At 42.6% G+C, this 18,149-nt stretch overlaps 1 protein-coding gene across 4 annotated transcripts in view; it reads left to right on the top strand.

Annotated features, from left to right (window-relative positions):
* MYH11 (myosin heavy chain 11) overlaps positions 1-16,909 on the top strand; it is a 54,183-nt gene extending 37,274 nt beyond the window's left edge. For 2 of the 4 annotated variants that reach the window (XM_068146857.1, XM_068146858.1), the window contains 22 exons: positions 290-398; positions 1,232-1,363; positions 1,653-1,859; positions 2,238-2,375; positions 3,009-3,132; positions 3,416-3,587; positions 4,160-4,372; positions 4,495-4,639; positions 4,730-4,936; positions 5,967-6,071; positions 6,174-6,326; positions 6,689-6,937; positions 7,172-7,384; positions 8,072-8,284; positions 8,613-8,774; positions 9,379-9,507; positions 10,057-10,145; positions 10,386-10,509; positions 10,640-10,848; positions 11,436-11,544; positions 12,123-12,295; positions 16,207-16,909. In XM_068146857.1, coding sequence (XP_068002958.1) covers positions 290-398; positions 1,232-1,363; positions 1,653-1,859; positions 2,238-2,375; positions 3,009-3,132; positions 3,416-3,587; positions 4,160-4,372; positions 4,495-4,639; positions 4,730-4,936; positions 5,967-6,071; positions 6,174-6,326; positions 6,689-6,937; positions 7,172-7,384; positions 8,072-8,284; positions 8,613-8,774; positions 9,379-9,507; positions 10,057-10,145; positions 10,386-10,509; positions 10,640-10,848; positions 11,436-11,544; positions 12,123-12,295; positions 16,207-16,345 — 3,514 coding nt within the window. In that variant the 3' untranslated portion in view covers positions 16,346-16,909. Of the gene's footprint in view, positions 1-289; positions 399-1,231; positions 1,364-1,652; positions 1,860-2,237; positions 2,376-3,008; positions 3,133-3,415; positions 3,588-4,159; positions 4,373-4,494; positions 4,640-4,729; positions 4,937-5,966; positions 6,072-6,173; positions 6,327-6,688; positions 6,938-7,171; positions 7,385-8,071; positions 8,285-8,612; positions 8,775-9,378; positions 9,508-10,056; positions 10,146-10,385; positions 10,510-10,639; positions 10,849-11,435; positions 11,545-12,122; positions 12,296-13,352; positions 13,385-16,206 lie in introns of all 4 variants that reach the window. The other 2 variants (XM_068146860.1, XM_068146859.1) reach the window with 2 other exon arrangements.
* Positions 16,910-18,149: the final 1,240 nt, after the last annotated feature.

The following is an 18,149-nucleotide window of genomic DNA, read 5'->3' on the forward strand; positions in this document are numbered from 1 at the left end:
CAGGTTGCCCAGGGACGTGGTTGAAGCCCCTTCCCTGGAGATATTAAAGGTGAGGCTCGACAAGGCCCTGGGCAGCCTGGTCTATTTGGGGATGTCCCTGCTGACTGCGGGGAGGTTGGCCTAGATAATCTTTGGAGGTCCCTTCCATCTTGGACCATTGTATGATTCTATGATTCTCAAGCCATGTGGCTAACCAGCAGCCTCTCATGACTCTTTGCTTAATGTGTGTATCCTGCAGACACCTTGTGTTCTCAGCCTGAACCAATGTGCTTTATATTTGTAATGACAGAGCCTTCGCCAAGAGACAGCAACAGCTGACTGCAATGAAGGTTATACAAAGAAACTGTGCTGCTTACCTGAAGCTGAGAAACTGGCAGTGGTGGAGACTGTTCACTAAAGTGAGTGACTGCTGTCAGTGAATCTCTCCTAAGCTTTTCAAGAGAAATGAAAGTCACATTATAAGGCATGCTCCTTGTTCCAAAGTTGATTTCAGCAGATGGCAAAAGCCTCGGCACTCACAAAATTCTGGGCCAGAGATAGTTACATAATGCATTAATACGAAGGTTAGCTCTGGCTTGACAAGAAAACAAACAAGTTAAACAGAAATCCATTAAAGATTTTGCATGACTGGGGACTTCAATTGCCAAAAATGAAATGATTTCACGGGGGGAGTAAGACAACATAAACTGAATTCTGTGAACGTGCAAAGTGATTTATCTACAGAGCACTCAGTAGTTCAGGAGTTCCTCAACTAGGGCATCTGCTGGGCATTCAAGCAGCTTGAGTTTGTTTTCCTGTTGAAGAGACATGGTGTTCTTCTCAGGAACACCCTTCAGCTTGGATTCAGAAAACTGTTTCTGCTTGCACCGATAGCAACTTCCTCTGCAACCAGAAGCAGGCAGCAACACACACCTGTGTGTGCACGTTGTCTTTCTATGCAGATGCAGCCTTTGTATATTATCAGTGGACAAAACCCGGCTTAAAGCCATTCAAAAAGTGACACTTTCAGAGGCAGAAGTGCTCACAAGGCTCTAAGAATGCACAGAGATATCAAAGAGCAACACTGTAGAAGCTTCCTAGCTTAAAGATGCTTACATCAAGATTCGCAGGACATTTGTCCACTACCGGAGCACCAACAGACAGTGCTGCTGTCAGTGCCAGTCAGCCTGGCACCTTTATGTGTCATGCTCACTAGAATGAACACTGACAAGAAACTTTCTTTTATGTTCAGGTGAAACCACTGCTGCAAGTCACCCGTCAAGAAGAAGAAATGCAGGCCAAGGATGAAGAACTACAGAAAACTAAGGAAAGACAACAAAAAGCAGAGAGTGAATTGAAGGAGCTGGAACTGAAACACTCACAGGTATTCCCAGCTCCAAGCCCCTGGGAAACACCAGCTGTTCTTTCACCACTTCTAGATGTCATTACAAGAAAAGGGAGGGTTGTTCTTTGTGCTCACAATTGTATTCACAGCAATAGTCCAGAACAAAAGTTTAGTGCAGACAAACTACCAGTTCCTTCAGTAGAGACCCAATACCCACAGAAGGTCTTGTGGTAGAGCTGCCTGCCTGCACGCTGGGACTGTCTCATCTAGTCACAGACAATTTATTTGTAATTGAAGTCTTAACTTCCTTTCCACTTTATTTGCATAGCTTTGTGAAGAGAAGAACCTCCTTCAGGAACAGCTTCAGGCAGAAACTGAACTGTATGCTGAAGCTGAAGAGATGAGAGTCCGTTTAGCTGCTAAGAAACAAGAGCTGGAAGAGATTCTCCATGAGATGGAAGCCAGAATTGAGGAAGAGGAGGAACGCAGCCAGCAGTTGCAAGCAGAAAAGAAAAAGATGCAACAACAAATGCTGGTAAGGAGACAAAAATGACAAATACAGAGAATAACTTGAAGCTCATAGAGAAAAAAACACTTCAGCCTATGTAAGTCCTTGCTACACAGTCCTCTGTGGAGCATGTCTGTGCCAATGAAGTGAGAAGAGTTGATACTCTTTTCTCCAGCATTCCCTCCTTCCCCATCTCAATTTTCAATCCTCTTATTTCCCCTTAAAAATTATTTGAACACAATTTTCCTTCTAAATAAATCACCAAATGTTAGACTACTTCTTAACAAAAACAGCAGTCTACAACATACCTCCCATACAGTGACAAACATTAAGCATTTCCTATCATCTAAGAAGTATTTTTATTTCCAGAATTCATGTTTTGTGGATTTCTTTTTCCCCTTAAAGGACCTTGAGGAACAGCTGGAAGAAGAAGAAGCTGCAAGGCAGAAACTGCAACTTGAAAAAGTAACAGCAGACGGCAAGATAAAGAAAATGGAAGATGATATTCTCATAATGGAAGATCAGAATAACAAGCTAACCAAGGTAAGCCTTCTGGGGCCATTTTCTTACCTTGTGACAGTAGTGAAAGATGAGAGAAAACCTCCTCTTTCAACAACAGCAATGCTCCTGGCTGTACAGTCTCATGGGCATACAGATTCACCAGACCTTCAGTGCAGCCCCTATCAAACTGGGTTCTGATAATTTTTGCATGTTTCATTTAAACAACCCAAAATTGTGTAAGACTACTGGTTTCGAGACCTGCTGTGGCAAGAATGTCTCCTAGCGAAATGCTCACAGCAGTTAAGCACAATCAGTGGAAGGTCTCGAGTAGAGTAAATAATTCTCTTGCTTTCAACTAATTTCAACCAAAACTCATTATTAAAACTGGGACTAACCACATAGTCCAGTATTTTTTTGAAAGGGGATGCTCCTCTGAACTGCATCCTGTGCTTACTAGCCATTAGAGTGAGTACAAGATTCTAATAGCAGCAGATCAGAGAACATGGAAGTCGAAGGCATCACTCCTCAGCTTCTCTGTAACTGACAAATTGAAATGATAGCACTACAACCTCAAAAAATTGTAGCTGTAAAAGACAGTATGTTTTTAGTTGGCAAAGAGTGGTTTCATGATCACCAGTGACAGACACTTAATAGAAGTATTTTATTTTTCTTAAGGAAAGAAAACTCCTTGAGGAAAGAATAAGTGATCTAACAACAAATCTTGCAGAAGAAGAAGAAAAAGCTAAAAATCTCACAAAGCTGAAAACCAAACACGAATCTATGATTTCAGAACTTGAAGGTAACATAAAACAAAAGTATTTTTTATCACACTTTTGCCTTGGCAAACTCTCCCTCCCCTGACTCCCTCCCCCTCCACCCCCAAACAAAACAAAACAAAAAAACCCATCACCAACCAACCCAACCAAAGTCACAAATATAGTCTGGAGAAGCACATTGCTTCCCAAATGCAGTGTATTTAAATGTATAGCCTCACTGGAGACCAGAACAATTTTTGCCTAAGTTTACAAACAGATTAAAGACTCCTTCACTACTGCACTCCCATGACCAAAATCCTTTTTCAGTGCGACTGAAGAAAGAAGAGAAGAGCAGACAAGAACTGGAGAAACTGAAGAGGAAGTTGGAAGGGGAGTCAGGTGATCTACATGAGCAGATTGCAGAGCTCCAGGCACAAATTGCTGAGCTGAAGGCACAATTGGCCAAAAAGGAAGAAGAGCTGCAGGCTGCTCTAGCCAGGTATTCACTCCGGAGTATGCAGACAGGTTGAAATTCCAGACTTGAATATGTGTCTTCCCTCCCTAGATACTGAGATGCTGCAGCCACAAATCTCTTCTCTCAGTTACATCCTCCCTGCATGCTTTCTCCATTTTCCAATTGTCCTTTGTGCTGTTGCTTGCCTGTAGACACAGGAGCTTGCCTCCAGATATCAGCAAAACCCCCTCTTCCCAATGGCATTGGCAGTGCTGCCAAGTGAAGGATGAAATGTAACAACTCAGTTCATAGGCAAAAGGTAGAAATTACTTCAGAACCTAACCCTGATCCATTCCAGAGTCTTAGTGGATTTCCTGTATAAATTTAAGTAGGACAGCACTCAGCCACAGCTTTTCCTCAATCAGCTGATCAGCATTGTCCAGGTTTTGTGTCCTGGTGTCAGATCCTTTTTGCACTGGTCTCTTTGGTACTCTCTTTGTATACTCCTGGTACTTTCTTGCACAGAACCTATACATGTTTAATCTCTGCATCTTGAATTCCCCAAAGCAATTTAAAAAAATAATTTATATATATAAAATTAAATACTCTCTTTTCAGGCTTGAAGATGAAACTAGTCAGAAAAACAATGCCCTCAAGAAGATCCGTGAATTGGAAGCTCTCATCTCTGATCTCCAGGAAGACTTGGAGTCTGAGAAAGCTGCAAGAAACAAAGCAGAGAAGCAAAAGAGAGACCTAGGTGAAGAGCTGGAGGCTCTTAAGACAGAGCTTGAGGATACTTTAGATACCACAGCCACCCAGCAGGAGCTCAGGTATGGAGATGCAGCACGTGGGTCACAAATGTCACCAGGCTCAGCACCACACACTCTAGTGGCTGTGCAGTAGTGCTGTTTTCCTAGGGACTGGAACATTTTTGTCTGCTGTTACCTTCCAGAGCAAAGAGGGAACAGGAGGTCACAGTCCTGAAGAAAGCTCTGGAGGAGGAGACTCGCACTCATGAAGCCCAGGTCCAGGAGATGAGGCAAAAGCACACTCAAGCGGTGGAAGAGCTAACAGAGCAGCTGGAACAACTTAAAAGGGTAAACAGAAATCCATCTCCTCGAAGCTATCCACTAGGTATCATGGCTTCCTTTTATAGAACATCTTCCTTCCCCATCTTGTGACTGTAGGCTAAAGCAAACTTGGATAAGAACAAGCAGACACTGGAGAAAGAAAATGCAGATCTGGCTAATGAAGTCAGGAGCCTGAACCAGGCCAAGCAAGATGTAGAACACAAGAAGAAGAAGCTGGAAGTCCAGCTACAAGATTTACAGTCCAAGTACACTGATGGAGAGCGCGTTCGGACAGAGCTCAACGAAAAAGTCCATAAATTACAGGTAAGGACTGGGACCTTCTGCTGTGAAGGTTGGTTCATACTGTTTCATGAGGGTCTATCTGGAGGAATCTTGAGCTGAAATGCTCATGCTGTTACCACCTGGTCCTTCTTTGAACCCCTCCCTCAATTGTCACACAAGTAAACCATCACAACCACTGTCTCATGGAAGTCAGTGCTTTTAGTGCCAGCAGCCCTCTGTACACATTGCAGCCCGCAGTGGCACCACTAGTTCAGTGACTGTCACATGTTTCACAGCTTCTTTCTGTTCATCTGGTTTTGTGTAGTGAAGAACCCTGATAAGACTCCTGGAAGTTGATTAGACATCTATTAAACACTCAAGATGTACTCAGAGAAAAGTGACACTGCAGCTTAGTGAAGGAGTCTTTAATCTGATTGTGAACTTAGGCAAAAAACTGTTCTGGTCTCCAGTGAGGCTGTATGTTTAAATACACTTGGGAAGCAACGTGCTTCTCCAGTGAAAAGTGCCACTGAAAGCTGTGAACTTTGTTCACAGCAGCAATAATCTTTTCTTCAAGTTAGTGGATAAATTCAAAAAATATAATCAGAATGTATCAACTTCTGTCAAACTTGGGTAGAGGAAGGAAAAACCCACAAAATCCCCATTCCCCTTTGCCATTCATTGAAAGGAACATAATAGTGTTGTCTTAGGAATATGACTGGAGTTTGATATATAGTAATAACATAGTAAGGTGAACTAGGCAACATTGGCATTAGACCTTGGAGGTCTCAATACTCAGGTCACAAAGATGACACAAGCAGACACTGCAGATTTGGTAAGCAGGGTTTAGTTCCACGAGACTCAAATCCCATATATTGTCCACAAAAAATGATGGAAAAATTGTGAATTCCAGTAACTGGAAACACTGTTGGTACTTGACGTGACCCAGAAGCACAGGAGCAGATTCAAGCCCTGTTCAAAGTTAAGATTTCAATCTGGAGCAAACTGAAGTTCGGAGGAAGATTTTGGCATTGTGCAAAATAACAGAGTTCATTCTCCTGGTGTCTCCTAGGTTGAGGTTGAAAATGTTACTACTTTGCTTAACGAAGCAGAAAGCAAGACAATCAAATTGACCAAAGACGTTGCAACTCTAGGATCTCAGCTGCAAGACACCCAGGTAAACTTGCATCCACTAATAGCTCGCCCATAACACGAATGAAATGCACTAGCAAAACAACTAACCTAATGACTGCACTGACAATTGACGTGGTGTCTGTAGGAGCTGCTTCAGGAGGAAACAAGGCAGAAGCTAAATGTGTCTACCAAGCTTCGTCAGTTGGAGGACGAGAAGAACAGCTTGCAAGAGCAGTTGGATGAAGAAACAGAAGCAAAACAAAATCTGGAGAGACATATTTCAACACTGACAATACAGGTATCAGTGCCACAGCTCAATCACTAGCTCTGCCACTGACATATTTGTCAGTGATTCCAGAGGTTTCACACCTGTAAAACTATCTTGTCACAGCACATAGACCACAGGGAACTAGTGCTGTTAGCCTAGATGGCATCACTGAAGCTCTACAATAGAGCCAGCAGTCTCCCTCTTCTTCAAAGTGTGATCTCAAAGACAGATACAAATGCAAGGTGCTCCCAAGTTAGTCTGCACATTAGGCCTGTATGTGCATACTAGTCTGTGGTCCACTACCTTGGTCAAATTAGGTAAGAATCCTGGGCATTAGTAGTCTGCTGTGCTGTCACTGCTATAAAGATTTGTCCTCTGAATTCAAATTGCAGCTCTCTGACTCTAAGAAGAAGCTACAGGAATATACCATCACAGTAGAAACCATGGAGGAAGGCAAAAAGAAGCTTCAGAAGGAAATTGAAAATCTCACACAACAGTTTGAGGAAAAGGCTGCTTCTTATGATAAACTGGAAAAAACCAAGAACAGACTCCAGCAGGAGCTGGATGACCTGGTGGTAGACTTGGACAACCAGCGTCAGCTGGTCTCCAACCTGGAGAAGAAACAAAAGAAGTTTGATCAGGTATGGATTCTCCCCTGTTATGCTATCACCTAACTTTTCTGGAACTCACACAGACTGGTTTAGTGAAAGATAAAACAGGGACAAACAATCAATTCAAGTTCAGTTTCATGTAGGTTAATGTTGTATTGCTATACTTTTATCAAAAGGCAGACATTTTACTCTGTCATTAACAGCTGACAGTTGAAACAAAAAAACTTCCACCCTTACTAATGACTTCCTGTATTAACTCTACAGATGCTAGCTGAGGAGAAAAGCATCTCTTCCAAATATGCAGATGAAAGGGACAGGGCAGAAGCCGAAGCCAGAGAGAAGGAAACAAAGGCTTTGTCATTGGCCCGAGCACTTGAAGAAGCTTTGGAGGCCAAAGAAGAATTGGAGAGAACGAACAAATTGTTGAAAGCTGAAATGGAAGATCTTGTTAGCTCCAAAGATGATGTTGGCAAGAACGTAAGTTTTTGGTCTTGAAACAATTTCCACAACAATAACTTCAAATGGAGGCTAACAAACAGATGGCTGTGTTCAGAGAGGGAAGTTCTCTGTAAGCACTCAAATCTGTTCAGCAAGTTCAGACATTTCATAAGGAATTCAAAGGTTCTTCCATTTGTGCCCCAACTTTAAAAGTAAAGCTGAGTTACAGTTACTTGAATGTGACTTCAAGCATGAAGATTTACATTGATTTCTAAGACTGAAAAATACATTTAAAAGATGCCAAATAATTTGCTAGTTTATTAAGCAGCTTTGAAGTTGTAAACTCCACAAATCTGCTTTTATTAGTTGTAACTTCGCCACAAACCTAATATTTACCCATACAGCTGCAGCAAATTTCCACTGATGCACTGTCAATCACTTATTTTATTACAGTGACATGATAATGTTACTTCTGACACTAAGTAAATGCAATTACCATACTTTACTAGATTAAAAATGAACACTTGGGATAAAAAGCATCTCAGGTTATTTTAAGACAGACTTGCAAGTGTACAAAAAATGCTAATTGACCATTTTCAGTGCAGATGAGTTCATTCATTGCCCACAGCTGATGTTTTAAGGGTGGTCTATACTGCAGGCAGACTGTTTAAGTAGAATTGGTTTTATTTCTTCTAACAAGTCTATGAAATTCTCATTGCTTGAAAGGTGCACGAACTGGAGAAATCTAAACGCACCCTTGAACAGCAAGTAGAAGAGATGAAGACCCAATTAGAAGAGCTAGAGGATGAGCTACAGGCTGCTGAAGATGCCAAACTAAGGCTGGAGGTTAACATGCAGGCCCTGAAAGGCCAGTTTGAAAGAGATTTACAAGCCAGAGATGAACAGAATGAGGAGAAGAAAAGACAACTCCTTAGACAGGTACCATTCCCTACTATTACCTTTGTAAATTACTCACCAAGCCAGTTGAAAGTGCCAGCCTCAGGCCATTATTAAAAGCACTGTACTGTAATGAGAAGAAAACATTTACATTGCCTTGGGCTTGGCAGAGAAAAAAGAAAAAGGGAGTGGGTTATTGAACTGAGAAAGACACATAAGTGCTTAACAGTTTTCTTTCCCCTGTGCCAGTAGCTGATGCACAACTGCCTACAGATGTATCCATGTAGCACCGCAACCTGTATCGTGCAATACATCTGACACAGGCAGAAGAACCTTTCCCTAAACTGTGCTTGTTCTCTTTATTGATCAGCTCCATGAATATGAAACAGAACTGGAAGATGAGCGGAAGCAACGTGCCCTGGCAGCTGCAGCCAAAAAGAAGCTGGAGATGGATGTTAAAGATCTGGAAAGCCAAGCTGACTCTGCTAACAAAGGTCGTGAAGAAGCCATCAAGCAGCTGCGCAAACTGCAGGTATGCAATCTCACAAAGACAGCTTTCCCCACTGCTGTCTTCTGGACAGCCACAATATGAAAGTCAGGTGACAGAGTCCATATGCTACTGACTTCCCACATGAAAGAACACATGCAGAGAAAGGGCTACAGGATAACTAACTATTACAGGACTTCAATTCTGGTTTCAACCTGACTCAAAAGCAAAAAGTCTGTGCAGGAACCATCTTGTCCCTGAACTACAGTTTTAGTGGTTGTGCTGCAAGTCTCCATATCAACAGTTCTGTCAGATGCTGGCAGCCAAACAAAAAAGAGATGGAGCACAAAGATTAAGACTGCACATGTACTCAAGTATGGGGTGGAAATGTGGACAAGCAGCATGACAAAGGACAGAGTGTGCAAGTGGAAGCATTGCTTTACTTGAATAGCATTTCAGACCATGTGCTGGCTGATCTCTCCAGAAAAAAATGCAGGTTAAGCAAGCATTAGGATTGTGTAAATATCTGTGTTTGCTTTCTGTCCACATTTCTTTCTGCCACAATCGTAATAAAGCCAGACAAAAACAAATCTCTGTTATTCTTCTCAGCAAGGCTCAGAAATTAATCTCTGTTATTCTTCTCAACAAGGCTCAGATGAAGGACTACCAACGAGAGCTGGATGATGCACGGGCTGCCAGAGAAGAAATATTTGCTACAGCCAGAGAAAATGAGAAGAAAGCAAAGAGCCTGGAAACAGACCTCATCCAGCTTCAGGAGGTAAAGTGGGAAACTTAGAGCAATATGAAGCAGACAACCCATGACCCTCAGTAGCAAAACAGAGGTGCAGTGAAATCATGAAATAGCTACTTATATCCTTCCATCACCAATAGCACAAGTTCCATGTGCTCCATTAACTCTACTAAAGTTTTGGGTCTGCATCTGAGCATAGCCACACCAAACTGAAAAAAAATCACCTTGGAGGAAGGCCCAGCTCACCAGTCTGAAAGGGAAATGAACTGCATGATCCAACAAAAATTGTTTCCAATAGCTATAAATTTCTGAAGTCTTGTTAGTGCTATTATTCCTACATGTATTGAATAGTGATCTTGCAACTCAACCAAATAAAGCAGAGAGCAGTTGTCAGGCTGGATAAAGTGCTTTTTGTTGTACTTCCCTAGCATTTATGACATGACAAGAACTTACTGCATTAAGAAGGCAACTCACCAGTTTTACAGAGTTTTCAGTCCTCTGTCTCATGCTGCACCTGTTTGTTTGAACATTCACTTGCTATGTTATTTACCATGCTGCCTTTTCCTTTTCCCCTAGGATCTGGCTGCTGCAGAGAGAGCTCGCAAACAAGCAGATCTGGAGAAGGAAGAGTTGGCAGAGGAACTTGCAAGTGCTGCTTCTGGAAGGTAGGAATAGACTGGATCACTCACTAGGCTGCAACCATGCTGCTGAACATTGCATGGCTGCCAAGAGAAGATAGGTACCTCCTAACAGCCATCTGGTCTGGACAACACAGCACAGACACACATGACTAATTGCACTGAAATACCTAGCTCTCTTTTTAAGATGAATTATAGTCAGTTCACAGACATTTCAGACCCATTTGACTGGTCAGAGCCATAACTACACACCCATTAAACTCACAGGGCAAGCCTTCAGGACGAGAAACGGCGCTTGGAGGCAAGAATCGCGCAGCTGGAGGAAGAGCTGGAAGAGGAGCAAGGCAACATAGAGGCAATGGGTGATCGCATGAGGAAAGCAGTACAGCAGGTAGAGCTCATTCCAGCATCCATCACTCCCTGTTTGTATTCCAGCAGAAGCTCTCTGTGGCTCTGAACAAGTAGTTGGAGGTTTCCACTTGTCACTGCTCTCCATCACACCTGCTCTCTCCCCCTTGCAGGCAGAGCAGCTGAACAATGAGCTGGCAACAGAGCGCGCAACAGCACAGAAGAATGAAAATGCTCGGCAGCAACTAGAGAGGCAGAACAAAGAGCTGAAGAGCAAGCTGCAGGAGATGGAGGGATCTGTGAAGAACAAATTCAAAGCTACAATTGCTGCTCTGGAGGCCAAAATTGCTTCTCTTGAAGAGCAATTGGAACAGGAAGCCAGGTACTGGTCTCCCAAAGGGCACAGATATCTATTTATTGTTCCAGTTAATGAGGCAAAGTAAACACAGGCATACAGGGTTTGTGTCATCAGGCTCTCGATGCTATTAAAGCTTGGTAAAGTCTCTCACTTAACATTTCTTAGCCATATGGCCAGGAACTGCCCTTGTTACAGCTTCTGATTAAGAATCATTTTATTGCTGAAAAGTTCTACTGGTATCCAAGGCAAGGATCTGGTCCCCTATGTTTTAGAGTAGCTGCCCTATGACCCTGCCATGTTAGTTGCCATAACACAGTGTGGCATTTGTAGGATTATTTATTGTGGAAATCACCTGTGTTTTAGAACACATCATCTGGAGCATCTCTAGAATACAGCAAGGACAGGTATTTGATTTGATCATGTGACAGTTCTAGGTTCTCTCACTACCACAGATCAGAAGAAAAGGACCTTTAAGTTTTACCCAGAACTGTTCTGTTAAATTCAGTAAGGCTTTTAACTTACAGGCCCTTGGTGCCAGTTTCATGCCATGACAAAATCAGGTGAAGGCCACAGATCTTCTACATCACTAACTGTTGCATTGTCACTTGCAGAGAGAAGCAGGCTGCAGCCAAGACGTTGCGCCAGAAGGACAAGAAGCTGAAGGATGCCTTGCTGCAAGTGGAGGATGAGAGGAAGCAAGCAGAGCAGTACAAAGATCAGGTATCAGACTGTGTCATGATGGTCTTAGTCTGGGGTACAGGGATTTTCAGGTTTTACCCCAAGAAAGGAAGATTCTGTGTTTGGCTTCAAAGAAATATCCCTCCAGAAAGCAGACTGTGTGCTTATACTGGCAGAGCTATACATCCCTTCATTGAACAAAAGGATGACAGCACTCCTTTTCCATGCCAAGTCCTTGTCAGGCAGCAAGCTGCAACACCCTAAGAGCACAATGATAGACAGAACTGTGCAGAACATCCTCACTGGTACATGAGTGGAGATGATGAGCACATTTTGGTTTAAAATTTTAGTTTTACCTAATGCACACCAACCTGTGAGCTAGGAAAGCAGAGGTAGGACTGTGCAGCAAAAGAAACAAGGTAGTGTCTGAATACAGTAACTATTAGCAAACAGACTTCACAAAGCAAAGTTATTTTCATGGGGTTTAGATTTTAAGTTTCTACCTTTGATTCAGGCCATGTTTCAACAAAACTCTCAAGAGAATTATGAAATGAAAATGAGGAGTGTAAAGCTATTAGACCTGTTTGGAACTAAAGCATTACTCTAAAATTTCCCTTCAGGCTGAGAAGGGCAACACACGACTGAAGCAACTGAAGAGGCAGCTGGAGGAGGCTGAGGAGGAGTCTCAGCGTATCAATGCAAACCGCAGGAAGTTGCAGAGAGAGCTGGATGAAGCTACAGAGAGTAATGAAGCCCTGGGCCGTGAGGTTGCAGCACTGAAGAGCAAGCTCAGGTAGAGTGCCCTTGTTTGAGATGGCCATTCATACCCACTGACAGCCTTGAAATTTAGAACTAAACTACAGAAGTGAAAACCAAATCCACTCAAGTAAAGAACAGACACTGAGAACGCTGCAAAGCTGCTCCTTGTGTTAGCTGGGCAGGTACAACAAAAGGTCAAAATCAGAAGGCGCAGTGCAATTCATAGACTGCAGAAGCCTCAAGATTTCAGATGTGAGATGAAAAAGTGTGATAACACAGCATAGGTCTTGATCTTTTTCTAATCACAACCCCTGCTGGCTTAAATAAGAACAGAATTAGGCTTGGTTGCTTCTGAAAACACCCCTTATAAAATGGCTGTATCTATCTGTACAGCAGCAGTCACCAAAGGGTAGAAATGCTTGTGCTTTGCACACTTGCACACACGCACAACCTGCACACAATGACCGTAGGATGTCTTAGACAACACCAGATCAGGGATTCAGCAGCATCACAACATCAGTGTCATCAGGCCAAGGAAAAGATCAAACTGACTGTCTGCATTTTCTGGTTAAGCATGACTGGGAAAAAGACAAAGCTGTGACCTGTCAGCTATATCCCTGAGCATTCCTGCTCTCACTGGGTTAGAAAACATCAGCTCACTGAAATAAAGAGGCTCATTTGAATTATAAGGACATCACACCATAAAGCTTTGCTTTCTACCTAACCTATCAGCATTTCAGATGAAAGTAAAGCGCTTGCCTAGCTGTGTTCTTGGAGCAGTTTGCCAGTGTATTTGCCAGTAACATGCATAAACCTTCAAATGCAGATTTAGTTCAAAGTGAAGTTAGGGATGTGGTAGCCTTTTCCATCAGCACCATCTTGTGCGGTGCACACTCGTGGCTGCTTTACAAAGGAGTGGCTCAACATAGCCCTTTTTACCTAGAATAGCATAAAGCTCATCTTTGTTTTATCTCAATGTAATGTAAGTGGCTGTAATGTACTTTGTTTAATTATTTAAAAGTAATCTACCTACCTCTGATCATGACCATGTGCTTAGTATAACAGCCTGGCACTCTCTATCTCTGTTTCAGAGGGACACAGGAACCTTCGCATGACTAAGCAGGTACCATGCCTTCAACTTTGCAGCTAGCTTGTGTTGCACAAATTTCCAGTTTCTTTGGCCCAAGTGAAAATTATGTGAGGTTTCTGCAAACTGTGAAGGCTTGGATATCTTGGCATTAATCTGTTTTACCAAAAGAGACAAATATTACAATAAGCTAGCTACCACCCGTGGTTCATCAGTGATACATCTGTCTTACCAGTAGGTTATGTACTGATGGAGATTTACCAATGTGCATTCTCACAAGCTCGACCAACAGAGTACCTGATAAAAGTACTCTGACTTTTGCTGCATGAGAATTGCCTTTTTTGCACCTCATCTTTGTGCACAGCCACAAAGATATATTTTTTTAAGTTAAATACACCATTGATTAGTAAACCTGATTAAAAGGACTAATGAATATGAAGTGTCACAGCATGTCATTAGAATGGCACAGTTATTTCTGACACATACGGTAACGTTGCCACTAAGGTAAGAGCCCACCTAACTCACCCGAGGTTTCAGAAGATCTTGCATGTGGTTTATCACACATACACTACACAGAAACAGGAGAAGTTTTTGTCCTTCATTACATAGCACTCTGTGCCTTTACTGCTTACAAATGGTTACTACTTAGGCTTGTAGAACTCCTTAACAGACATATTGCTTGTCTACCATTAAAACAAAGCACAGACACAGAAATTGAGGGTCACGCTGTAACCCAGCACAGCTTTATCACATTCTTTGGAGAGAGGAATAATATCTGCTGTTCCAAAAATTTCAGCTACTGCCTTGTAATATTTGTTTATCTTCTCTTTTCCATACGCTGGATTTTGCTGCAAATACACAAATATTTAAAGATGATGTCTTGTCCTTGCATGTGCCTTTTAGTCAGCCTAGTCTTTCCAGTCAGACTGCTCTTCAAGCACTACTCCAGTAGCACCTGTTCAAAGAGATTAAAAGCAGAGATGCTAAGCAACTGCTAATGCTTAAGGCTTGTCTCAACCATATGCATTATTCTAAAGCTACTAATGCAGAAGACCACATGAATATTATCAAGCCCAAAGACCTGTTTAAATGGAACAGATATAAACAAAAAGTGTTTATCCACAGGGCCACTACCAGTTTAGAGAAGTATTAAGTTTATGCATACTACAACAGTTTATGTTAATAAGAGGTTAGTGTGTGACAGGGAGATCACTTTGCAGCCAAAACTGTAGGGCACAGTTTGGTTAGAGTCATGCTGTTACTCACCAGCCCCATGTTCTCCTAGAGCATCAGTGAATTACTGCAGCATAAAGACGTATCTTACAAATGAATGGTGAGCAGCTGAGTCCAAGGGGGTAAAGAGCTCTTCCTTCCCTGACAAGAACTCATGAATTTACTCAGCTAACTTGAACTCTTGTTAAATAGCAGTAACAAGTATCTGCTGTAACAAAGCAGACACTGATGTTAGACTGTCAAGCAAAAGCTGAAATTACACACCCTTGTTGTATTCGACACATGCCATCAGCACCAGAACAACTAAGGTTAACTAACAGCAGATCATAAATGAAGCTTTATTATCCAGCAAACTTCTTGCTCACACTGAAGTTTAAGGGCAGAATTGTGGAAAACAGACTACATGTCAGGTTTCCACCTTGGAAACACAATATGCAGGAAGTTTGTCCCGCCAATGTTCCTACCCACTTCCCTCATATGGAAGATTGAACTTTGGTCTTAAATAGCTGCTTCAGGAAGGACATTGGCTTAGTCTTTTGCAAGGACAAGACAAGACTTTAAATATTTATGCATGATTGCTGTACCAAAAAATGCAGAGTTGGATGTATTTAACACCAAATTAGTAATTTTGGCCTATCATTCAGTGACCATGAATTTATTCTATTGCTTATTTCTGTGGTCTCAAGCCTTTACAAAGGTTTGCTTAATGAGGGGCAAGTGAGAGGCCATGTTACAAAACTGAAGTGTTTTGTAGCACAATAGCAATGGAGGCCAAGAAGAGACAAACCCATCTTCTGTCTCACTTGCTCACACCTCCAAAAAATTAGCCTTGAGGACCAACGTATCCTTGTCTTGGGCTGTGGCTATGAAATACATGGGGAGGGGGGGAGATGGGAGAGGAAAAGGGGTAGGATGAGAAACATGTTTTTGGTAAGCTCTTTTGCAAGGCATTATTAAGCATCAGCTCCTGTGTTAAAACAGTTCAAAGCAGTGATGATTTCTTCTCTCCTTTGGGAAAGTGATTGGAGGTATGCACAACCCAAGATGACATACACGTCAAAGCAGCCCTTGTGCTCTCACCAATGCAGGTTGCAGAGGGCCAGTGGACTGAACAATGCCTGCTGACACCCACAGCACTGCTCCAGGCTCAGGCCTCACAGGCCTTCAGTAATTGGAGGGCTTATTTACACTGCAGGTCAGAAGCCCAGCACAAGCTCTTTTTCTCTCCATACTTTCGCAAGGGGCAGGAAGGACACTCCTTTACTGAAAGGGGAGTGCAAAGCAATCCCCTTTCCTATTCCTTCCAAGCATAGCCAGTTGCAATCCCCATAGGGGAAAACAGGAAAACAAAGGGAAGAGCAGAGGGGAGCTGGAGCAGATAAGACTATTCAGAGGAGGACTTGAAGAACAGGAACCCCATCACAGTTTCAAACAACTGAGTATCTCGCTCTGTCCACAAATGACTCTTATGTGCTACAGAACAGAAAGTTGTAATAGAGGCCCACAGCTCTTAGCTGTTCTGCATTTGAAACCATCAGCCCCACAGGCACCATTGCCAAACTACTTATTTGTGATCACTGCCAACCACCTAACTTCTGATTTTATTTTGTAACTCTTACTTGCAGGAGGGGAAACGAACCAGCATCTTATGCCCCACCCCGCAGATCTGGAGGCAGAAGAGTAATTGAGAATGCAACAGAAGGAGGTGATGATGAAATGGATGCAAGAGATGGAGATTTCAATGGAACAAAAGCCAGTGAATGAGCACGCTTTAAAAATTGCACTGCAGCGAGGGGAGGGAGGACCATAGTTAGCACTGTCTAAGTCTGCTCGTAGTGTCAAGGTCACATACACCCACTCCTCTGACAACGATGAAAGCACAACTGCCTTGTCTCCTGTGTATAGATTGATGCTAAAAATACTCCAAAAATCTATTTTATCATGAAGTATATTTGAACAGGTAGGGGGGCTTCTAACACTCAGAGTAATTAACTTTGAGGAACTTCCAGAAAGTGAGTTACAGTAGCTCAGATGACTTAAATCCAAGTGAAATATAGTTTACACAGGATTTATGAGACTGCTGCAAGGAAAAAAAAAAAGGCATTGGTTAGTTAATCTTTTCTTAAACTTTCATTTTGTCTTGATTACTCAATTGACACAGGGTTTTTTCCTGGTTAGCACACCCCTGATGCACCATTCACAAGGTGGAAGTGCCTTTTCAATCACTTACTGAAAAATAAAATATCATTTGTTCAAACTAAGTCAGCTGTTACAGTTTTATATGCACCACGGATGTGCTTACACACTAATAAAAGGCTATCAAAACTACTCCAGTATCCTTGTGTAGAGGTCTCAGCCGGGTGCAATACAGCATGCTTGAAGGGAACAGGGGCTGCAGCAGGGCTTCTTCAGAACTCAGATGCTTTTCTGAGAAGGTCATCTGTAACCATTGCAACAAAAACCTGATTTTCTCCTAAGCAACTGATTTTGAAGGAATAATAAAGAAGAAACAACTACATACACTGAGCTAGACAGACTGACATGAAGTACTTGGGAAAGCTCTGATGCTGAGGCACCCTAGGATGCATCCAAGGACTGAGATATGATACAAGACCTGCAGGACACTTACAGCATTCTGAAGCAGCAGCTGCAAAGCAGTCAGTATCTCATTCTAGACATCTAAATACCCCCCTCAAATTCTATATGTGGAAGGATATTTCCAACTAAAGCAGGCTGAAAAAAATCAGAAACAGCAGCCCACGCTGAATGCAGCAATCCCATCCAAGCTACTCTGCATTCAGCACATGGTTATTTCTTTTTGGAGCACTCCAACAGGACTGCAGCCCACTCCTGGCAGCTACCAGGCCCTACCACAGATCCATGCAACTCCACTACTGCCAGACAGCAGCTAGCCCTGTGGGCACACTGCGGCAGTAGAGAGCCACACACAGCAAAGACAGGTGCAGAGCAGCTCCAGAGCCTGGACAAAGAGCTTACTCTTAGATTGCACAGCAGTGTGACTACACACAGAGCAAGTCATGCAAAAGCATTCACCTTGACAACTAATGCAATCATCTTCTATATCTAAGCAATGTTCCAGAAAGCACGGAGATGATGAACTGGAGATACAAGCTAGGCACTATTTAGCCAGCAGAATGGAAGCCCAAAGAACCAACTCTGCTCATGGAAGAGTAAAAGAAGAGTTTAAACAACAATCCATTTAGAGTGATTAAGATAGCAATCTACAGAGGAGGGGGGGTTAGTAGCAATCAGATAAGACCTTTTTATTGCTTTGTCAGCCACACAACCCAGCTCTCAAGAGCTGTTAAACACACAGCTTGCAAGCCTGTATGTGTGAGAACAAGGAGATGAAGGAAGTCAGACTTCTTATAGAATGGTCTTAAGTACCAGTGCTTGGAGCAGAACCAATAAACTGAACATGGGACCCCTTCTAAAAGGAATTACTCAGGAAAACTCACCTACAAATTGGTAGATGTTGGTCTGATGGTTAGAGCACTGCCCTATCACTTGAGAAACTCAGGTTCCAGTCCCTGTTCAGCAAAGCTTG

The sequence above is a fragment of the Melanerpes formicivorus genome, unplaced genomic scaffold (genome assembly GCF_026170545.1).
Source record: "Melanerpes formicivorus ecotype bairdi unplaced genomic scaffold, bMelFor1.0.p_v2 SCAF_14, whole genome shotgun sequence".
NCBI classification, from domain to species: Eukaryota; Metazoa; Chordata; class Aves; order Piciformes; family Picidae; genus Melanerpes; species Melanerpes formicivorus.